Raw genomic sequence first — 23,490 nt, forward strand, 5'->3', positions numbered from 1 at the left:
TGAGGTAGTTCCTACAGTGGCCAAAGCCCCAGGGATTGATGAGATCCGTACAGAAATGCTGAAAGCTCTGGGAGTGGAGGGCTTTCTTTGTTGACACGCCCCTTTAATACTGAGTGGAAGTTAGGGACAGTGCCTAAGGAGTGGCAGACCGTGGTGGTGGTTCCCCTCTTCCAAAAGAGGGACCAGAGGGTGTGTGCGAATTACAGGGGTATCACACTTCTCAGCCCCCCTTGTAAAGTCTACTCCAAGGTGCTGGAAAGGAGGGTTTGGCGAATAGTCGAACCTTGGATTATTAAGGAACAATGCGGATTCCGTCCTGGTTGTGGAACTCGCAAGGATCCTGGAGGGAGCCTTGGAATATGCCCAACCATGCATTTTGAAACTGAAACTGAAAATAGTTGACGCTTACAAAAGCAGGAGAAGGCTATAAGAAGATAGCAAAGTGTTTTCAGATGCCAATATCCTCTGTTCGGAATATAATTAAGAAATGGCAGTCATCGGCAACAGTGGAGGTTAAAAGAAGATCTGGAAGACCAAGAAAAATATCAGACAGAACAGCTCGCAAGATTGTGAGAAAAGCATCCAGAAAGACCTGGCAGACATTGGAGTTGTGAAACACCATTCCACTATAAAGAGATACTTGTACTAATACGGTCTTCATGGAAGAGTCATCAGAAGAACCTCTTCTACGCCCCAACCGCAAAAAAAAAAATCAGTACTTGAAGACTGCAAAGGAACATACTGTATAGACAAGCCTGATCCATTGTGGAAACAAGTTCTGTGGACCGATGAGGTTAAAATATAACTTTTTGGCCGGAATGAGCAAAGGTACGTTTGGAGAAGAAAGGGCACAGAATGAAAATAACCTCTGTCCAACTGTTAAGCATGGGTGTGGATCAATCAGGCTTTGGGATTGTGGCACAGGGAACATTTCACGAGAAGAAGGAAAAATGGTTTCAAAAAAATTTCAAAAGAACTAGAATTAAAAATCTCAAAGAACTGGAAGACTTTTGTAAGGAAGAACGGGCGAAGATACCTCTAACAAGAAGTGATAGACTCTTGGCTGGCTACAAAAAGCATTTCCAAGCTGTGATTTTTGCCAAAGGGGGCAGTACAAGGTATTAACTCTGCAGGGTGTCCAAACTTTTGCAGACGCCATTTATTTGTTTTCTGTTATTTTGAAAGTGTAAATGACGGAAATAAAATCTAACTTTTTGTGACATATACGAATGTCTGATCTGTCATTTGATGCCTTTTGAGATTTTTCCATCTTTTTTATGCACATTAACACAAATATTTACCTGGGTTGCCCCACTGTATGACCGGGTCCCCTGGGAGATACTGTGGGAGGTGCTGCGGGAGTATGGGGTGAGGGGCTCCCTTCTCCGGGCCATCCAATCTCTGACCAAAGCGAGAGCTGTGTCTGGGTTCTCGGCAGTAAGTCTGACTTATTTCAGGTGAGGGTTGGCCTCCACCAGTGCTGCCCTTTGTCACCAATCCTGTTAGTAATATTTATGGACAGGTAATCAAGGCGTAGTCGGGGTGGGGACGGATTGCAGTTCGGTGGGCTCAAGATTTCATCGCTGCTTTTTGCAGATGATGTAGTCCTGATGGCATCATCAGCATGTAACCTCCTCACTGGATTGGTTCGCAACAGAGTGTGAAGCGGCTGGGATGAGGATCAAAACCTCTAAATCTGAGGTCATGGTTCTCAGCAGGAAACTGATCTAGTGCCTTCTTCAGGTAGGGAATGCGTCCTTATCCCAAATCAAGGAGTTTAAATACCTTGGGGTATTGTTTGCGAGTGAGGGGATCATGGAGCGGGAAATTGGTTGTAGAATTGGAGCAGCGGGTACGGTATTACATTCCATTTATCGCACTTTTGTGACAAAAAGAGAGCTGAGCCAGAAGGCAAAGCTTTCGGTCTACCGGTCAGTGTTTGTTCCTACCCTCAGCTATGGTCATTAAGGCTGGGTCATGACCGAAAGAACGAGATCCAGGGTACAAGCGGCTAAAATGCTTTTCCTCAGGAAGGTGGCTGGAGTCTCCCTTAGAGATAGGTTGAGAAGCCAGGCAGTAGAGCTGCTGCTCCTTCGCGTCAAGGAGCCAGTTGAAGTGGTTCGGGCATCTGATAATGATGCCTCCTTGGCACCTCCCTAGGAAAGTGGTCCAGGCACATCCAGCTGGGAAAAGGCCTCAGGGAAGACCCTGGACTAGGGGGAGGGATTATATCGCCAACCAACCAGTCAGAGCTGATTGATGTGGCTCGGGAAAGGGAAGTTTGGGGTTCCCTGCTGGAGCTGCTGCCCCCGCAACCCAATGTTGGATAAATGGATGAAGATGGATGGAGGAAGTTTTTCCTCAACACCTGAGGTTTCTTCCTACAAGGAAGTTTTTCCTCACCACTTTAACACTAAATGCTTGCTCTTGGGTAAATTACTGGAATTGTTGGGTCGTTGTAAATTATAGTGTGGATTTTTATAACCTTGACCATGTTCAATGTGTTGGCAACTACGTACCAGCTCCCTTGGCTGCCCTTTAGTAAACTGCTATAGATAATACAAGCAATCACCAAGGCTGCCATTTTCCCCCACACCTTGTTCAAATGCTTTTTAAAATCAGATATATCAAAGAGGAATCATTTAGATCAATATCTCTTGCTGGCAATAAAATTAAATGTTGTTGAAGCATTTGAAGCATTGAGCATTTGTCATTTCATTTTACCTTTGTGCAAAGGTGCAAATATTTTCCAAGATGCCTGCTATCCAGTGATGCATTGAACAGAGAGAGATTACTTTCATCCTCTAGCTGCATGTTGCACCGGGGAGGGTGCTGAGCATGAAGCAAAGAAGAAAGAACTTTTCTATGTTTGTCTTTTTTTTCTTTTTTTCTTTCAGGTATTATTAGGGTTCAAACCACACTTTAAATGCACAATAATCAATGTTTGAGCTTGGAATTTCAGCTTGCTGCTTCATTAGCAATTGTTTTAGTAGTTGGTCATCTGTTTTTTTCAAATTGCGGTTTGCGTGTTTCAGTACAAGCAAGAAAACCAACAAAACAAAATACTAACATAATGCAAACATATCATTTAAAATTATTGTAAGTAATTCAAAAAAGGATTTCAGTGTTCAAAAAAGAAGTAGGAAAAAGTTAAAAACAGCTTGTATAGAAAATAGGGAACTGAAAAATTTAAAAAACTACTTTAAGTGACATACCTGAAATGAGAAGGTAAGGAATCTCTGTGTTCCACATCAAGCCTCTGACAGGAGCTGTATGACCACTTAGCACATTGATACACGCATCCTGTGTGTAGTCCCATATACGAACAGTCCTGCAGTGCACAGATAGACAGACAGGGTTTCGCTTTTAATTCATTTTAAATTATTACTTAAAGGCCTACTTAAAGGCCTTTCTGTTTTAAAGGCCTGCCTGTTTTCTTTACTGTATGAAGAGCAAGTATATTCACAAATGTGATGTCTGACACGAACGGGCACTGTGTCATTGTGACAGGTAAAATAGGAGGATATAGCATGATTTTGACAAATGTGCATGGCCCAATCTGAGACAACGTTAACTTTTTCAAGAACTGTTTTTTTCTCTCTCTGACTTGAACCAACTCATTCTTGTTGGTGATTTCAATTGTTGTCGACCCTTCGCTTGATCGAACATCTAATAAGCCCTCTGTTCTATCCAAATCCTCAAAAGTAATTCAATTGTTTTTGGAGCAATATGCAATCACAGATGTCTGGCGCTTTCTCAATCCAGGTACGAGACGGTTTTCTTTCATCTCCCCTGTCCATGGCACATTCTCCCGCATTGATTACTTTCTCATTGATCGCCATCTCCTCCCATCTGTCATGCTCCTACAACCCCATTGTGATATCAGACCATTCAACAGTAGCTGTTGATACCTTTCTTCCTTGTAGATATGTGTCACGTTCCCCCTGGCCCTTCAATTCTTTATTGCTTTCTGACACAAACTTTGTTATGACTCTTAGTGATCGCATTGATCTTTTCATTTTTACTAATTCAAAGCCAGATAGCAGCAGCGGCAGTCTGGGAGGCAAGGAGAGGTAATATCTTACTCTGCTTATCAGAAAAAGATCATCTCTGAGAAAAGTACTAGACTTGCAAGATCAATTCTATCAAAAGAATTACTTGTGTAAAAGGCTGAATTCGACATTGTGGCTTCTAATGAAGCTGCAGAATCACATAATGAGTTTGGAGATAAACCAAGTAAACTGCTTGCACACCAAATCCGACAAGCATCTTCATCACAACCTATTAGATTAGTACTACTAATGGGACAACTATTAATCCACAAGTAATCAACAATCTTTTGAGAAACTTTTATGCAACGTTATACACCTCTGAATGCGTAGCTGATGAGACACAAAATGAACAATTTTTCAACTCCTTAGTGATTAACTCTATTGACAGTGTATCGTTGTCTAGAATTGACGATTGGTGAACTCAGAAGCACTTTAATGCTAAAGCAGAGTGGTAAATGCCCGGGCCCTGACTGTCTCCTAACTGAATTTTATTTGACATTCTCAGATCAATTAGCTCCAATTTCACATAAAATGTTTAATGAGTCTATGCAAAATGGCATACCCCCACATTAAGCCAGGCCACCATCTCTCTCCTCTTAAAAAAAGACAAAGACCCACTTTCCTGTGAAGCTCTTGGCCGAAATGCTAGGCATCTGGAGTCTGTTCTAAAAGTTATTGTCTCTGCAGACCAAACAGGGTTTGTTAAAGACCAACATTCTTTTCCTAACAAAGTGGTTATTTTGATGGATGCAGAGAAGGCATTTTACCGTGTAGAATGGTCCTACCTGTTCTCTGTGTTAAAACGCTTTGGTAATACATTCCTATCAGTGCTGTCAAACGATTAAATTATTTAATCGTGATTAATAGCATTAATATTATAGTTAACTAGTAATTAAGTCCACATTTGTATCTATTCTAACTGTCCTTGATTTCTTTTTGTCCCATTATTTTTTCTGATTTAACTGCTATTATCAACATGGAAAAGTAGATCAGCTGGCTTTGTGCAAATGTTTTTTTACTTTATTGAAAACAACATTGGCATATAGCCTACTGTAGTGTTCAATTTCACACGTAACATTCTCACTTTGAGCAGTCATTCACACTTGAAGCAAATAGTCTCAAAGTGCCGGGCACTTGATGGCCAAGAGCACAGCTCAAGTGGTAATTCAGACAGAACGTGCTGCAGTGATCAGTGTTCAGTTCACAACAACAAAACCCACAGACCACATTGGTCTTGTCAAGTGAACTAATGCCAATTACTGCTGCAGCCATAGCATATCCTCTATCTAACCTGCCTATTAAAACTTTTCCTGAACATTTTAAATATTTGGGTATAACCAAAAACTACTCAGTATTATATTTGTAAATGTATTTTCTCCCCTCTTCTGGCTAGGTTGACTCAGCATCTCCAGCGGGGGTCTCTCTTGCCGCTCTCTCTTGCTGAGCGGATGAACTGTGCTAAAAAGAATGTACTCCCCAAATTTCTGTATCTCTTCCAATGTATACCCCTTTTCCTCACCAAACATTTCTTTCAACCACTTGATAACACAATTTCTCAATTTCTATGGAACAAGAAGGCACCTAGAAGGAAGTTAAATACACTTTCCAAAAACCTAAGGAGCTGGGTGGCCTGGCTTTCCGAAACTTACTATGTTATACTGTTGCTGCACTAATAACCAACCCCCACCATGGCTACAGGTTGAGGCCTCATGTGGCTTCACATCTCTGATGTCCCTCCTGTGCTTGCCCCCAGACTACATCACCGTCTGTGTACTCATATAGCATTGTTGTTAAAAACTGTCTTAAAATCTGGGCACAATTCAAAAAACACAATACTCTGCATTCTATACCTGGTCTGGCTCCTGTATACTCCAATCCCTAAATAAAATAAAAATAAAAAACATAACTACAAGCCGGGTACATTACCAGACATATACCCCCCTCCCCCATTATGTAATACCCCACCCTCCCTATTTCTTTCACAGAATTTTATTTTCCCCTTTTCTGTCCCTTGCAGTTACCACTTTACTCATGCACATAGGCACACACTATCCACAATATCAACACTTATGCATACCATGTTTTCCCTACTCCTTTCAACACTATAACTGTGACCACCCAATGTGAATTATAGATCATTCTACCCCAATCACTAATAATACGTCCTTGTGTTTGTCAACTGTCCTGTCCAGTCCCCTCTTGTCAGTTCTGTTATTGTCCCATCACACTTCCCTCTGTTGTCTGTCCGTCACCTTGTCGCATTTTATGTGTTATGTGTTACACTCCATACATGGTGCTTTAATCCCCCCTGCCCTTATGGATCCAGGGTCACACTAAAACAGGGTGAATGGTTACGGTAGGACAACAGTAGAAGTACTGAATGTAATTCTAAATCTGAAGGGAGGGGGGGTGTAGGAAATGTTTTTTTTTAAATAAAATAAGGAGGATGGCATTTTAGCCTAAGTCTTCCCTCTCTGTCATTCCCTGCGTTGCTTCTTTCTTCTGGTTTTCTAGTGGTTTTTAATTTTGAACACCTTCATTTGTAAGTCTTTTGATAAATAAATCCTCTACTCTGCATCTTTATGTCTAAGCCTCGCTTTCCTGACAGGTCCCGTATTGTTGCAAGATGTTGGCAGTGGCAAAACAAGCTAAAATGTAAGTAATTGGGCAATTGCGCACCTTCAACTGCATTGTTTTGCCACTGACATGCTTAAATTATTACATTGTTATATTCTTAAACATAACACAAACATACATTATACTAACACTAACCCTACAGTGGTTAAACGTCTGGTAAAGTGTAAAAAAAAAACATGCAGTAATGTTTATCATTGTAAAATACACTTCATTATTAGAGGACACAAAACAAACATCAATAAAAATCCATCTTGGTTTGTCTTTTCACTGGTTTGTCTTTAACAATCACCACTGTGGTTTGGTTGAAATAAACACATTATTTACTGATTTACATGTGGAAATATGCGGGATCTACACCATAAACATTTTATTTAAATGAAGTCTGGTGGGTTTAGCAACAGTGCTCTCAGAGCTGTTTCTGGGTAAACGAAAAGAACACCTTTTTTTGTATGGATCCTTTCCATGATGTGGTCAGACACTTATAATAATAATAATCTGAGCCTGTCAGTGCCAAAACAGCCATTATTTCTAGATTCATGAAGCTGAAAGTGCAGATACTAACAAAAATATACCATTAATGTACAGTACCATTTGCTGCTTTTTATGTTAATCCAAGGCTGCACTCAGGTTGAGGAGGATAAGGATATGGACGGAACCGGTGTCAGCAAAGGTGAGGAGGTCGTTGAGGACTTTGACGAGAGTGGTTTCTGTGCATAGACCCCTTATGTTAAAATGCACAACTTTGCAGCCTAATTAAACATGGCAGGCATAGACTATAGGCTTCATTCAGCCTGTCTCAGCTCCATCCATGCTCCAGTTCTTTGCCCAGTTTTCTGGGATTAGCAAGTAGTTAGGCAGACACTGTCAAGGTAGTGTCAGCTGAAGCCACTTGTAGCTGCCGGCCTGCCACTGAATGCTGAACCTCAAGTTGCCCCTGAGGCTGTGCATCGGAATGTGAATGTGTGTCAGTGTTTATCTGATGAGCAGGTGGCACCTTGTATGGCACACACACCTCTGCCACAATGTATGAATGTGTTTGAATGGTGAATGGTTCCTGTAGCATGTAAAAGCGCTTTGATTAGTTGTTAAGACTGGAAAAGTGCTATATTAATACTGTCCATTACATTACATTCAATAGCGTCTGGTACTTTGGAGAGGTGTTTTCTTCACAGATGAATCGCGGTTTACACTGTACAGGGCAGATGGCAGACAGTGTGTATGGCGTTGTGTGGGTTTGCGGATGTCAATGATGTGGATCGAGTGACCCATGGTGGCCGTGTTGTTATGGTGTGGGTAGGCGTATGTTATGAACACATTAAACACAGGTACATATTATTGATGGTAAGATCCTGAGGCCCATCATTGTGCTATTCATCCATGACCATGATGTCATGTTGCACCATGATAATGCACGGCCCCATGTTGCAAGGATACACAATTCCTGGAAGCTGAAAACATTACAATTCTTGCATGGTAAGGATACTGCCCATGTATGTAATATTCTACCATATTACTTACCGCGGCAGTGAAGCGATTACTCGTTAAAAGGAAAATGAGTAAAACATTCTGAAAAGTCTAACTTTCTGTGACTGTACTCACCCATCATCTGATCCAGAACACAGTATTCCCTCTCTTAGTGGAGACCAGCGAACATGGAATACTTTAGCTAAGTGCCCAGTAAAGACCTTCAGAGGCTGATCAGAGCTGGTGGCCAAATAGTACACACGAACATTTTTATCCTCACAGCCTGTTGCTATCATATCCCTACAAAGAGAAAGAAAGGGGTAAGAGGATATGTGAAAAAACTACCAGATGACACAAGAACTTAAAATTTGACTTTTACATGTCAAATGTACTGTTACTTTATAGACATGTCCTTTATTCCCACATTAAACAAACTGCAAGCACTGCCTTTTTCACCTGCGTAAGATTGGAAATTCAGGCACATCTATCGAAAAGATGCAGAAAACTAATACATGCATGTTACTTTTTAAAGAGTATTTTTTAGGCCTTTAATTTGACATGATAGGTTAAAATGTGAAATAAGAGAGAGAAGGAATGACAAAGGGCTGCAGGTCAGAACCAAACCGGTGGATGCTGTAGTATGGGGGGCATGCTCAACCAGGTGAGCTATCCAGGCGCCCCGCATTTGTTATTTCTAGTCTAGATTATTAATAAATTCATTTTTGAAAGTAGAAATGTTGTAATACAATAAGTTTTTTCAAGGACACTGATTAATTAATAAATCAAATGCATAGCCATACATGGGTTAAAAAAAGACAGAAATGCATGACATGGTTTGTCAAATGCACTTAATTCTCCAGACAGAAAGACTACAATTGACCTGACATGGTTGGAACTGGTCTGATAGTAATTTGTACTTGGGCATTCACGCAAACGGTTCAGTTTAATTGTTTGTTTGAATTTCCTCTCTGCTCTCCTCTACCACCTACACTTAGCATCCTTTGTCACAAAGACAAAGTCAGAGTTGCACCCACATTTTTACCTATTTAATTTGGACTTTGTTGTTTTCTTGTTCTTTTTCCATTACTTTTTATAATGCTACTTTCTTTATCTAATAATATCTTGTAATTTTGTTAATAATAGTTATCAAGGAGTCTACAGGTCCAGTTTATAAACAGTTCAAAAGAGTGAACGATAATAGGTCTGCTAAACGCCAATTGCAGTATGAAGTGACAATTTTGCATAATGACTGAGAAAAAGGGCAGTTGGATTAAATTCTTACTTGTTGTTCTGGCTCCAGTCACAACCAAACACAGCAGCAGGATGTTTGTACTTATGGAGGATTTTACCATCAATGGTCCGGATGATACTGTTGTCACAACAATATAAAACATGTAAGACAATTGTGCTTCTTTGTAAAAAAAAAATATATAGCATGCGTTGATACCCATATTATGATAGTAATTTTTGGACTTACCAGAATCCGTCTCCACTACAGGTAGCAATCCTTTTAGAATCCTTGTGGCTCCATGATATACAGAATATACCATTCTTACCATGCTGGAGAAAGAAAAAAAAGGTTGTCACTGCAAACACCATGATACCATCCATTATTTTTTAATAAACTACAGTCAGATTTTTCACTAAGGGGTAGTGATAGATTAATAATTTATAGGAGCCGCTCATGGTCATGTGATCGGCTGGATAGAGATGGCGGCTTGTGGTGTAGTTCCTGGCCCAACTTGTGAAATAGGGGTTTTATATGGTTCCAACTTTGATATTCTACCACTTCGTGCTTGTTAGAGTTACTTGAAGCAGAATGGCAAACAAAAACAAAACCCAACATGGTGATACGGACGCCATTGCACAGGCAATGCTGGAGAAACAGAAAGGCTACATCAAACCACGTTTTTCTCGGATTCAGTCCCAGATTCAACAGGTGGGGATAGACAGCGTGGAAAGCAACACAAGTATTCTTGACAGCCATGGCCATGCTTTTCAAGAGCTGGAGGTGAAGCTAACAGACATGTTCAGAAACCGGAAATGCAATTTCCGCATTGTAGGGCTCAAGGAGGGGTTAGAAGATGCTAATTCTAACCAGTATCTCCACGCTCCTTGCCTAAGTGGTTCCCGAATTTAGCAGATGCTCAGATCGAGATTATGAGAGCCCACCAAATTTACATTGATGACCCTGAAAAAGAATACCACTACCAGTCGCACGCAAATTTTTAACGTGCTTTGCTACATAACCAAGCAGGCGATCCTACAAGCTGCGCAGAAATCTCTGCTCGTCGTTGAGGGCAGGAAAATCTCACGGATATCCGTGAGTATATATCTCACGGATATACACTACACCGTAAAAAGACACCAGGCCTTCTATAAAAACCATGGATTCAGCTTTAATAAAGGGTCTGTATTTCTTCTTTCTTTATCAGGCAACACTGTAGAAGTATAGAGCATTCACCTCCGCCGGGGATGCTAAGGACTATGTGAATCGGGCTTCCTGCGTCCGGAAACTTCGGTTTCTATCCTGAAGGGGGACCAGGACTGAAACAACGCCTGATGAACATGGACCATTGGTTTGTCTTGTTCTCTTAATTATTTGAGACACACCATTAATGTGTCCTGGTTTTATCGCAGTGTTGTCTGATATGACTATAGAGAATGTGTTCCTAAATGCTGTGTTAAGCGAGTTTAATAGGGCCTACTCTCCATTGGTTAGCTGGGCACTGCTAGGTTAGAGTTTCCTTTAAATGCTGTGTCGGACCCAAATATGGATTTGTCGAACGCAAAAGGCCTCTAAGGACCATGCTCAGGTCAAAAATGCTCTACAATCACGGGCCAGCAGCTTGGGGCTTATGGATATTTGGCAGTTAACTCCACCTGTAAAGATTATTCCTTTTTCTCAAGTAGACATAAATCTTTTCCAGAATAGATTTTCTTTTTGCATCCCATCATTGTTTCATGCAATTGATAAAGCATTGGAAGTAATTCCAATGGCATTGTCGGACCATAAAGGCGTCCTTTGCGCCACCACACTTTGACAATGTGCGGTTTTATGGAGTTTCTGAACATTTTACTAGCATAATACAGTACATTTGTAATTTAGATTTTTTCTTTGTTTTACAAGTATCTTATGCGCAACTGTTTGTCAGAGGCCGTCCTGGGGTCTATTAAAAAACAAACATTTATTGTTATTATTATTGCACCAAAGAAAAAAAGAATGCAAATAAAATGTAGTTCCATTACAGTTTTCCTAGTGACAATAAAGGACCAAGTGATACATTGTGATTTTTCAGCAATAATGATACACAGATTCAATTTTAAAGTAATTTTGCACATAAAGTCAAAGTAACCTCATTAAAGCGAGTGATAATCTTTCCTTTTCTGACATCCCAGATGAACGCTCCATTTCGAGACGTTGCGCCTGCAATGCAGTTCAGGTCTCCTTCAAAACACACAAAGAAGGTCACTAACTTTCGCACGAGAAAACAGATGATACACATTATTGACATACTGCTATTAAGATGGGACTAAGCGTCTTTTGTACCATTTACCTGACCTGTTTTTTGTATGTACCTGTATTTATTTTTGCTTCAATTATTAATTTATAGTGTCAAATCATGACAGGAGTTATCTCAGGACACTTTACAAATACAGTACGTCTAGACCACACTCTATAAATTACAAAGACCTACGATCAAGCATTTTTACAGGCAGAAACCTTGTTGCAGACCCAGGTTCTAGGTGGGCAGCCATCTGCCACTGCCGTTTGAGACACAGAGACATTGATACAGATATACAGTAATATAATTCATAATAATGTAACAGTTGGCATGATGTGCCGTGGCAGTAACAATAAAGATAATAGAACTATGACCAGAAATAATAGTTGTAGCAGTTCTGAGTGTCAAGCAGGACCACAGCCAAAGCTGCCAGTGCATTGTGGGCTGCTATGTTTAGGTTGAATGTAGGTACGTTTGGATCACCTACAGTGGAGTGGAAGTTATTTTATAATTTATACCTCAGTTCTTCCTCGTTGCAGAGGTTTCACACATGTTTGCGTGTTTGGAGGTGGAATTAATCTACCTGGAGCCCAGGACAAGGAGTAGACCACTCCTTCGTTGCCGGGGGAGGTGTAAACAGCTGTTAGTGTGTTTGTGTCCCAGATTTTGATGGTTCCATCAAAACTAGCTGTAGCCAGCAGGTTGTGATCATCTGGCTTAAATTTACAGTCAAAGATGGTCTCTACATGACCCTGGAAATGATATAAAAACAGAGAGAAAGAGCAAATAATTCACAGGTCAAAAATAGTACAAGTCTTTTGTTGCTTTGTTCATTCAATCATGTCTAAAGAAGCAAGTGTAGGCTGTTGACTTTACAAATGTTGTTATAGAATACCAAATCTCGTAGGAAGTCCCACTTTTTGGCTCCCATGTCATAGAGTCCCACCCCTCCATCCATGAAACAACACACAGCATGGCCAGGAGGCAGAGAGAAGGACCGGTTTTGTGACAGTGTTGGGGGAGGAACAGCCTCACTGGTGGAACTGGTGTGCTGGCTTTTACTGGGAGTACAGGAACTCTGAGCTATAGAGAAGGGGAGGAAGTCAATGGAAAGAAGAATTATCTATAGTGTTATTCTAGAAATCTTAAATAAGATAATCCTTGAATCTCTTAACAGTTAGTTTAAACCTTAGTTCAGGAACAGAGTGCTGTTAAGCTTATCAAATGAAGCACAAGAAGAAAAGTACTACTGCTCAGTGTTTGAAATAAATACGCTGTCTGGGTATCAAGCAGTCATTCAATCTCATCTATGGTGCTTTGCTAGCTGAAGCTTTGGATTTGTATAAACTTGTAGGCTACTTGCAAGATTTGACACCAGCCTAATAATACGACCCCTGCAACTCGGGTTCTATTAAACTGCTACGCAGGTGTTTAAGTTTATACCACACGCGTAAGGTCAAAGGTTTCAATCCTAAATTTTACCTTTCTTGGCAAGAGGGGAGTTGAGGACATGCAATGCATGAAATCCGGTCTTTTTTAGTTTAAAGCTGTCCAATGGAGTGGAGCGAGACACATTCCATACCCTCAACACTCCAACCTGGGAGTCTAACAGACAAACAAAGACAAATTAGTTTAAACAATTCAAAGGTCTCTTTCATAATCCAAATGTGATGGATATTGTTCTTGGTCTGTAAACGTGTCCTTTCATAATTCATGGGTGGTATTAATATGAACTCCATCAATTATCTTAAATTTGTGTAATACTATGTATTATTGTGGTTTTAAGAAGCTAAATGTACTCATTAATATGCAAGTATGCATCTTTACATAGAAAGCATTAACTGTGGCAACCACAGCTGGCTGGTATGTTTGAGGTTAAAAGGCAAGTCTATACAGTATACACATCAAGGCAAAAATACACAATCTTTACCTCCGGTGATGAACATGCCTGGTGCAGAGGGGACCCAGGCCAGACACTGAACTGATGCCGCAGCTGAAGGGAAGCAGAAGGACGTGATACAAGCCAAAGCCTCACTGTCCACCAGCCTGATACCATTATGGAGGTTAGACACTGTGATAGAGACAATGTGTTCATCTTTTAGTATCTTGAAGTTGCAATCATAGTCTCAGAGATTTTGGTAATAATCAATAACTGAATAGACCGGATTAAGTGTGTTGATTACTAGCATGTTATTTATACTAACTTGAAAATACTCCAACAATAACTGTACTATAAAACAAAAATCTACTTTACTATTCTATATTATGTGGGTCTTTTTGCAAGTCTTTTTTCTCCTTTTAAAATCAAATCACTTCAGCTAACAAAATCCTGGTGATATTGGGGCTAATATTTTTTGTCCAACCTAGTAAATAGTCAGTTGATAAAGGGTCCCATTCCAGAGCACTGACTGGGTCCTCTTCATCTGTCCCTTCTAATGTCTCTGGACGCAGCACATGCTTTTGGCTTTTACTCCCTAAACAAGAGAGGACAGACAGATGTGGAAGGTGTGGGTGTTTACGGAAACATGTCTCTGCTTCTTGGACAATAATCCCAACCAACCTCACCCAAAGGCCAATGTTGTGTTTCCAGATTTGTGTGCATGGCGACTTATGATGTGGGGGTCTGGAGGTCCACTCCCTGAAAATTTTGAGCATTAAATACCTACATTTCCTGCATTCTGGTGAATTAGTACGCTCCTATTTATTTATTTATTTGACCTTTTTCTGAATCAATTTATGTTGGAAATATCTTTATGTAAAGGGAAACAACAATCCAAGGGAATTACAATCCAAATATAAAAACATAATGGAATATATTGTAGTAAGGCTCTCAGGCATTCTGTATTGCTTTCATCTATTTATTCTCCTCCTATTCTTTTCTAATTATAACCAAGTCAGCACACATCAGCTCTTTTGCGTCTTTTGTTATTGTCTTTAACTAACCTCATTAAATGACAATTATTCATTGTGATTATTCTTTTTTATTTTTAAGATAAATGAGTGAGATTTCTGCTCATGTTCACAACTTTGGAGATATGTTCTCATAGTCATAATATTTTGAGAAAAATAAAGTGATAATCCAATAGGCTATTACAAGAATAAAGTCACAATATTTCAGAAAATAATCCATTTGCACCATAGTCTGCCGTGCATTACGTGATTGCTCTGCTGATACGGTAGAAACGTCACGTCACGTCACGTCACAGGAACTAAAGCATTAGTTTTCCCCTCCCAATTAGGAAATGATTGACAATAATCACCAATTCAATCTAATAATCAGGTTCACGGTGACAAGTAAACGTGTGGCTGAGGGAGCGCCCTAGGATGATGATGTTTATTAACACATTTTATTTTGCTCGTCATTCTAATTCTATTATTAATGGGAAGTAGACCTAAGTATGAGAAGGTGCCCCAAACACATTTGATGCACTCGACAATTGCCTAGGTCGCTTATAGCAATCACCGGCCCTGCCAATAACGGTACCTCCAATTCGGTTCCAGTGCCTAACGGTACCTTTTTATTATTATTATTTAGGGGGGGTTCGGTGGCATGCACCCCCGGGGAATTTTTTCAAATTTGCACATTTTAATGGCCAATTCCATCACGTACACTGATCTTAATTATATCCTATTTGTACGAGTTTGCTTTCCTGATTGTATTGAATGAGGCGTGTGTGTTTCAACCTACACAGTTTGTAAATAGCTATTTATATTTAAAGACACACCTATTCCTGACTGATCCGAACTTCTGTGACAAGAACTATTACTTCTTTGGCCCATTTGGATTGCAGGCCTTAAACCTGAGCCTTTATGACACTTAATCTTGACAATAACATACAATGTGTTTTATTATTAATATAATTTACAATTTTAAGAAAATTTAGATAAGATAAACACAAGCCTTTTGGTTTATTTAACATGTTGCCTACCTTGGCCTCTTGTGCTCCGCAGAGATCCTCTCTACAGTCTTCTATTTGTTCAAATTTTTATGTTGATACACAAGAGCAGACAATATTAATGATTGTGTGCAACACACTAAAAATTCTGCAGCAGCGGTGAGCACATAGCCTATGAGGGATGTTTTACTACTCTGTCCGGCAAGGTAGAAAGTCTAATGCAACTTTGATAGGGTTAGTATATTACCTTTGCTTAAGGAGCGACCTTTTCTATGATGTTGGCAATTCTAAAGAGATGCCTGCAGTGTGCAATAGAAGCATCAAATGGGGCCTGTCAATTATCACTTTCAGTGCGTTTGAGGCTTCACCATCGCCCCTGCCAAGGGAGTAAGCGAGCATCCACAAAGCATAGCTACTATGGCACCATTTTGATGCTACCAAGCACTCAATCGCCATTCACTGCCATCGATTTTGATGTCCCTTTGACAGTGAATAGCTTTACATCTGAAGCGTTTAAAGACTTTATTTGTCAATTGTTTATTTCTAAAGAAACACAACAATGTATAAAAGGTTCCATTACTTGTAGCTCATGTTATGGCTCTGTAGCAGGCGCTTTTGTTAAAATAGGCTAACAAATGTGTCATAACCATGTGATTTACTGAAGCATAATAGAGGAATTACCAAACAGTAAAGAATAAGCTCGCAGTCAGTTTCTACTTACATCAGCTGTTTAAGTTCAAAGGTCCCGTGGCATGAAAATTTCTCTTTATGAGTTTTTTTTTTTTAATAATATGAGTTCCCTCCCCCTGCTTACAAGGCTTTTGAATGTGCGATGTACGATTTGGAAATTATAGGGCCAAAAGTGTTTTGTCTGTTATAGCACCACCTAGTGGTGGAAGTGGATCAATTGTTGCTCTTGAGGTCCATGCAGAGTTTTGACCAGTCCTTAAAGTGGGAGTTTTACGCGGCGAAGAACAACAACTAGAACTGCAAGCAGTAGCGGAGCCTGCAAAAGCAAGCCTGCAAAAGATGAGCATGCAAAAGTAGAACCCAAAGAACGACAGAGGTGAGGCAAATGTCAAGAAATTTCAATTGCGAACTGTAAAGTCTGTGGGGATTCGCAATAGCAATTTTCTCATACATTGTGTAATTTGTGCATTATTAAAAAAAATGTTTTTATAACTTTTTGTCAGGTTGGTCTGGAGATGCTACGTGCCAAGTTTTGTGCAGCTCGGTTGCACCGTCTAGTAGGAGTATGAAAAAGTAGGTTTATGATAAATCACGATTTTTCACGCATAAAAGTCCAGGCGGAAATGGCGTGCAGGAGATTCAGCTGAATTCAGGGAATGCAGGGATATGGATTCTGCTCTAGTGCCACCTAGCAGTGAAAGTGGCTGAATTGTTTTATCCCAGGTCCCTGCGGGGATTAGGACCAGTCCTGAAAACAGCAACCTCCCACCATGTATGGTTTAGGCTGTAGTATCAGTTTTAGGTGGAGAAGAAGCATAAGAAACCTTGGGAAACTAATAGGGTTCCAAAGCTGAATCCCAGCCCCCTTGGGCTTGGACCCCTAAATATGTATAATCTGACAATATTTTTCCAACAAGACAAGCTAGAGTATTTTTCACCCAAGCTGAGTATTCAACCAGACCATGGTATAATGAATTATAAATTACTGCCTGGCAGAGAAACTGCAACATTGACCTGCAACTAGTTAAGTATTAAATTAAAATAATAGTCCTATTTCCACAACATGTATAGTATACATTATAGTTAGCCTCAGAGTATATTCCTACAAGCAATGAATGTAAGTTGAAGAAATGTCCCAAGACATGTACAAATGCATGCATAAGAATGTGCTTTAATCTAAATTGTAATACGTTGAGGAAAACATCAATACCTGGCTGAAAAACAGACAAACTACCGTCGGTGTGTCCAAATACCAATTTGCCTTTCTTGTTGGGATGCCATCTGAAGAGACAGATGTCAGAAAGGAAGGAGTGGGCTTCTTTATGTACTGTAACCCCAGGGTCAAGCCCTCCATATACCCAAATATATAGTGGACCACGTTGGGAGACAAACGCCACTCCATCAGTGAAGTTCCAGCACCAACTTACTGATGCAGGGACACCTGTGAAAGAAATAAGACACTGTAATATTTTATGGAGGGGAGGGTAGTGCAGTAGTCTTACACGCCAGTATGCCAATAAAACCTGGTAAAGATCATCCATTAACCTTTAGTATTGTCCAGTCTTGCTACAGCCTTTTGTTCCGACACGTTCCATACGATGAGCAGGTTATCAGCAGAGGCTGATGCAAACAGATCAGGGTTGTCAGGACACCAACTGATGGCTGTTATGGTCTTCTTGTGCTCTGACATGATGGACCTCAACTTAAATTCATTGTACTGCTGGTCCAACTAAAACAAGAAGAGAGAGTTAATGACAAGGAATTAAAGAAAGGGGAAATACAGATCTTTCCCTTGTTTTGAAGGTTCAGTTGAGTGATTCAGTTCTGTCCTTAACTGTAGGCACTTGAAAGAAAAAAAAAAAAAAGAAAAAAAAAAAAGAAATCATATAGTTAAGCGGTTCCTCACGATACGATACAAGATCATGGCTCACGATACCAACATCACAATACAGCAAATCTTCAAAGATCAATATCAATAGAATATAACAAATTGCTAAACAATCCTATAATGATTGATCACAATATCGCTCTAACTATGAATTTACTAGCAAGGACTACACCCTCAACCAGATACGTTTGAACAATTTAGTAATGAAACATGATTGGAATGCAAGGCAAGTCACTGGTATGCAAATTGTGAAGTTGCTTGTAGTCTTCAGTTGACTTGACGTTGACTACACTATGGGGAGGCTTTGGTAGGGAGTCCTTTTGAGCTGATCGGAGAGACAAGAGAATTTGTAGCTGTGAGTAGCTCAGGGATTCAAAGATCTGAGTGTTAAGGCAAGATTTACATGTTGAACATCAGTGCAAAATATGGAGGAACTGGTTGGGTGAGTCACTGTAGGAAGGAACAAGCTTCTAAACATGTGAGCTTGGGGTTTTTCTGCTGCAAACCATCTTCCATGTAGAAACTCCCAAAACCAGCAGAATGAGCTGCATTTTTGTGCAGATGGATGTTGTGTGGTGAGCAAGTTTGTTCATCATGTAAGATGTTGTTCCATTCCAGATGCTGTAAAGGCTGAGCAAGGACTGAGTTAGGCACATCTTGAACTGTCTTGGGACACTTGATGAGATTTGCGAAATGGGGATTGTAAGAGCGTGCCAAGCAGACATGAAGATTGTGGAACTGGGTTTCAACCTGCATGGTTGAAGTACTTAGTAATTATACGGGGCAGCAGCAGCTTCCCAGCCGTGGACAGAGCAAGTACGTGACATGAGGGGCGCTGGAATCCTAGTGCCAGAAGCCCCAGCTAGATTGAATTGCTGTGTCACAGAAAGTAAAAGTAAGTGCCCGTGGGCACTGGCATCCCGGTGCCATAGGCCCTGGCTAGACTGACCAGCGTATTTTATTGAAAGTAAGCACAGTGGGGCATTGGCATCCCGGCACAAGGAACCCTGGCTAGGGCAAGCTGCTATGGTAACTTGGCCTGGGTAACAAATCCAATACTTTTTAGGCACAGACAGAGTTGCCTAATTAGTTTTAAATCGCCATTATCAATACCAAATTTCAATACCTAAGGCGTAAATGTCATCAGCATCAGTGAGCCACTAGGCAGGCATCTACAAATATTGAATAATGCTGCTATTTGGTTGTTGAACGTTGTACAGACACACAGTGCACAATGCCCAGCCCTAGTGGTAACTGGAAGTAAGCGCAGGAGGGTTGGCATCCCGGGGCCAATAGCACTGTATGGAGTGAGCTGCTGTTGTTACTGGAGGTAGGTGGCAAATGCTGGTATCTAGGCGCCCAGAGTTCAGACCAGAGAGAGCGGCGGCAGGCTGGCATCCCAGCACCAAGAGCACCTGATAGAGTGAGCTGTTGTTTTTGCTGAAGTTAGGCAACAAGCGCTGGCATCAGGTGCCAGGAGCCACAGGCTAAAGAGAACTGCTGCGGTTACTGGATGAAGGCATATACGACAAGGGCACCGGCATCTCAGTGCTGGGAGCCAAGGTACGTCTGCTTCAGTTGCTTAATGTAGGCGGTGGGGGACGCTGGCAAAGCGGTGCTAAATTCCTCTGCTAAACTGGCCTTTGCAATCTATATCTCATACCTGAAGTATACATAAGTATTTTAACAATAAAGTTGAAGAAATATAAACTCCATACACATAAGAGCAAGTTGTTGCTGCTGGGGCTGTGGTTGGTGCTGGGTGCCCCTGATTAACCTGGCATGTGTTGGATGCCAGGAAGGGGCTGACTTCATGTGGTCAAATGGTCTTGGTGGTGTAGGTACTGATGTATTGCTGCAGCTTTGGTGAATTTTGATCTTGTTGATGATCCTTTGTTTTTTTTAATGCTTTTTTTGTCCTGTCTTAAAACTGGAGAATGTCTCTATAACGGGCCTCTGCTGTAAGGACGTGCGTAAGGTTGGGTACTGAAACCTGGTGCAAATATGACACCAGTATCTACTGGACCGAATAGCAACGTGGATTTCGGTGCAACTAAAAATGCCTGCGCTGACCTCTGATGCTGTGAAACGGACGTACAGTCAACAGAAGCAACGCTGCACATGACGTTAGTTAACACTACACAGGTAACGTTAGCCTACCATTAGCTAGTAGCTGGATTAAACATGGTTAAAATGCTGACAGCTAACGTTAAACGGTGTTAAGTAGGGCTCGATTATGGCCAAAATGATTACCACAATTATTTTGATCAATATTGTGATCGCGATTATTATCACGATTATTTGTTGATTTTAATCAAAACAAATTTAATAGACACATAGGCTATTTATAACTGCTTTCACATCCATATTGTGCTACAATCCTCTAATGTTGAAGTTGTATGTTGTGCATACAGCTGCAACACATGTAAATGAAAATTATCTGAAATAAATAGCCTAGGATCTACAGTATTTAGAAAAAAAAGGTATCTCTGTGAAAGCTCAGAGAGCTGTGAGAGCAGCAAAAATTAGCGCCTTATTTTATTAATAAAAATATCTTTATTTTGCGCCAGTTTATTGATTCTTGTTTTGCACAAAGAAGGCCAACGATATATTGCTGTATCAATATTTTGTCCAACCCCTTTTCTGTACACTATTATGTCAACAATTCATATTGACAGTGGCCTTTTTCATTTAGTGGTCCTTTAGTCTAAAATAAAATTGTGTGTGATTTCATATTGCATTGACTGGCTATTTATTTTCACCTGTTACTCAGGAACATCAATGAGTCTTTTGTATTTTAATTAAACTTGTCTCGTGTGAAGTAGTTGTTTTGTGTCTGGAAGTTTCAAATACAAGAAGAAAATAATCAAATAGCATATTATCGTTATTTTATCATTCTAAATTGAATTCACATAAAAATAACTGTATTGTCGTTACTGTGGTATAAAACATTTCAAGCATTCATCACCCTCATGAACATAAACACATGGCAGTTCACCTGGTAGATGTATATAGCCAAAGTAGCACAGTAGGCAAAGCGGTCTCCACTAGCAGCACACACATCTTTATTCCAGGGCTGACAGCCTGCTGCCAGCAACCCCACCTGCTTCACCTTGGTCATTATCACCTAGAGACACAAACACATGCAGACGCTAATTATGTTGTATTTAGGACATTTTACAAATCCAAAGATTAATCTTTTTCACAGCTTTATATGTTCTGTGTATTAATATATTCTGTTGAATGTTGATTAGGTGGATCCACCTTTGTAGAAAAACAAGCACTGATCTCAGATGTAAATGTATGGCAGTAGCAAACAATTGTTTTGTAAATAATGAATTACTAATGAGCAGATCTTACCTTCTTATGGATAGATGAAACTACAGTGTATAGTTCTATTAGTACCAGAGTAACACACACACACACAACATACTGTACTTACAAATACTAGGTAGACCCACAGGCTGAAGATGATAAGATGATTAAAGAAACAGAGACGTGTAGAGAGGATTGAATTAATCTGTGCTATGATTGGCTAAGACTGCTACGTATTCACTAAGTGAATACTGTTGCTGTGAGGAATGGATTCAACATACAGTATGTCCGAATGGTGGGACTGTATGCATTGTAGTGACTACACAGCCTCAAAACAATCTTTAAAAGACTCCTGCAGAAAAATTTTCTTTTGTCTTAGCAATCCGCAAAAGGATCTTTATTTAACCAACTCCTTTGTATCTGCAGTTTTTTTTTCAAAAGCATCTTCACTAAAGATATCCTTAGAAGTGATAATAGATTAAGAAATTTGTATCTCCTACCCACCCAAAGAAATGTAAGAGCAGCTCATGTCTATGAACCTGCAGCAAGAACTGTGACCTGCCGGGCGTACTTGTTACATTTGTTAAATCCATTTAATTTTTTGGACTTTTATGAAAATTGGAAGACTGGGTAAAGCCCGCCCACTCCGCCGACACTTTGTTTTTGCCTTACTCAGTCTGGAGACCTGCACATTTAATTATCCTGCTTCAGTTCACAATTTTGCGGAAACCAATCACAAAACGGCTTATCTACCTAGCGCACTATTGGCAAGTTTAACACAATGCCAATAGAGTGGCAACCAAGCAGCCTCTTGTTTACATGCAACATAGTGGCCATCAAATGCCACCAAACCACAGCAAACCCTTTGATGCCGCTGTCGCTTCTATGTCACCGGATCGTTGGTCTGATTGGTTGAAGGACTTTCCAATTGCGTACAGAGTCATTTGAACTATGCCTGTTGGTCACACCCCTGTACAGAGAAAATACAGAGCAGACTCCCCAGACCAATGCTCAATCTCAAATCTATCGAGCTTGGCTTAGTCTGGTGATAGCCAGACAAGAACATTGGCTGATTTCCAAAAAAATGTCTCTGTTGTGCAGTTGTCACAGTAATAACCACTTGGCAATTTAATCAAGGAAGTGTAATACTATAAGTGGACCTTTCTGGACATCCCATAATTAAAATGTACCTGTGTTTGTCAGCCAGCTAATGTCTTTGAAACATGATGATTGTTTTAACTCCACCTGGTTTATGTTATGTTATGTTAATTTCCAGATGCACAAAAGCCACTGTTATATGTTTTCAAATTCCTGTGTTAATGTATGTTTCCTTTACTGTAGGGTATGATTTGGTTTGTCTTCTCTGCTAGATAATTTAGTTGTGGTGTCCAAGATATGTTGTGTTAACCTTGACAATGATGTGTCAATACCTGCATTATATCAATATTATTCCTATTTTAGGAACATCACTTGATTTGTGGCTAAAGAACTGCAACTCAAAGAGTATGTTAAGCTATATAAATATTAAGCTATTATTATTATTATTATTATTATTATTATTATTACGTGTCATTTAGCTTTTATCTAAAGAGACTTCCAATTGCTATATACTGTATGTCAGAGGTCAGGCACACATTGGTTGATGTATCGCAGTGGGACTCAAACCCAGATCTTCCACACCAAAGTCATGCGCTTTCATCACGCTATCATATCTTTTCAATAAATTGTGTCATGATTTTAAGAATCTTTTATTTCTAATAACTAAACGTTTTCATTATGTAATTTCTTTAAATACAATTTTTTAATTCACCTTTCACTATGGACAGCAGCATTTAACCGGAGTCTTAAATTGCTCTGACTGTTGTTGTAAGAGAGGTGAAAGCTAAAAGAAATTACACAGGAGGCTAAACTGAAGTAGGTGGAGGGGCTTGTTAAAAACAAAGGTAAACACTAGGGCTGTCAACTGATTAACATTTTTAATCAAATTAATCAGAATTTTCAGTGGATTAATCAGGATTAATCACTATTTGCAATTACACCTG

At 40.0% G+C, this 23,490-nt stretch overlaps 1 protein-coding gene across 5 annotated transcripts in view; it reads right to left on the bottom strand.

Annotated features, from left to right (window-relative positions):
- wdr17 (WD repeat domain 17) overlaps nucleotides 1-23,490 on the bottom strand; it is a 75,964-nt gene that overhangs the window by 40,071 nt on the left and 12,403 nt on the right. For 4 of the 5 annotated variants that reach the window (XM_034860492.1, XM_034860517.1, XM_034860509.1 and 1 more), the window contains exons 2-14: nucleotides 21,132-21,260; nucleotides 17,791-17,974; nucleotides 17,456-17,686; nucleotides 14,023-14,133; nucleotides 13,590-13,730; nucleotides 13,142-13,264; nucleotides 12,555-12,742; nucleotides 12,243-12,411; nucleotides 11,510-11,601; nucleotides 9,631-9,713; nucleotides 9,436-9,522; nucleotides 8,289-8,453; nucleotides 3,216-3,331 (exon numbers count right to left, since the gene is read on the bottom strand). In XM_034860492.1, the coding sequence (XP_034716383.1) occupies nucleotides 3,216-3,331; nucleotides 8,289-8,453; nucleotides 9,436-9,522; nucleotides 9,631-9,713; nucleotides 11,510-11,601; nucleotides 12,243-12,411; nucleotides 12,555-12,742; nucleotides 13,142-13,264; nucleotides 13,590-13,730; nucleotides 14,023-14,133; nucleotides 17,456-17,686; nucleotides 17,791-17,974; nucleotides 21,132-21,254 (1,813 nt within the window). In that variant the 5' untranslated portion in view covers nucleotides 21,255-21,260. Of the gene's footprint in view, nucleotides 1-3,215; nucleotides 3,332-8,288; nucleotides 8,454-9,435; nucleotides 9,523-9,630; nucleotides 9,714-11,509; nucleotides 11,602-12,242; nucleotides 12,412-12,554; nucleotides 12,743-13,141; nucleotides 13,265-13,589; nucleotides 13,731-14,022; nucleotides 14,134-17,455; nucleotides 17,687-17,790; nucleotides 17,975-21,131; nucleotides 21,261-21,493; nucleotides 21,592-23,490 lie in introns of those variants that run through there. The other variant, XM_034860501.1, reaches the window with a different exon arrangement.

The sequence above is a fragment of the Etheostoma cragini genome, chromosome 2, assembly GCF_013103735.1.
Source record: "Etheostoma cragini isolate CJK2018 chromosome 2, CSU_Ecrag_1.0, whole genome shotgun sequence".
NCBI classification, from domain to species: Eukaryota; Metazoa; Chordata; class Actinopteri; order Perciformes; family Percidae; genus Etheostoma; species Etheostoma cragini.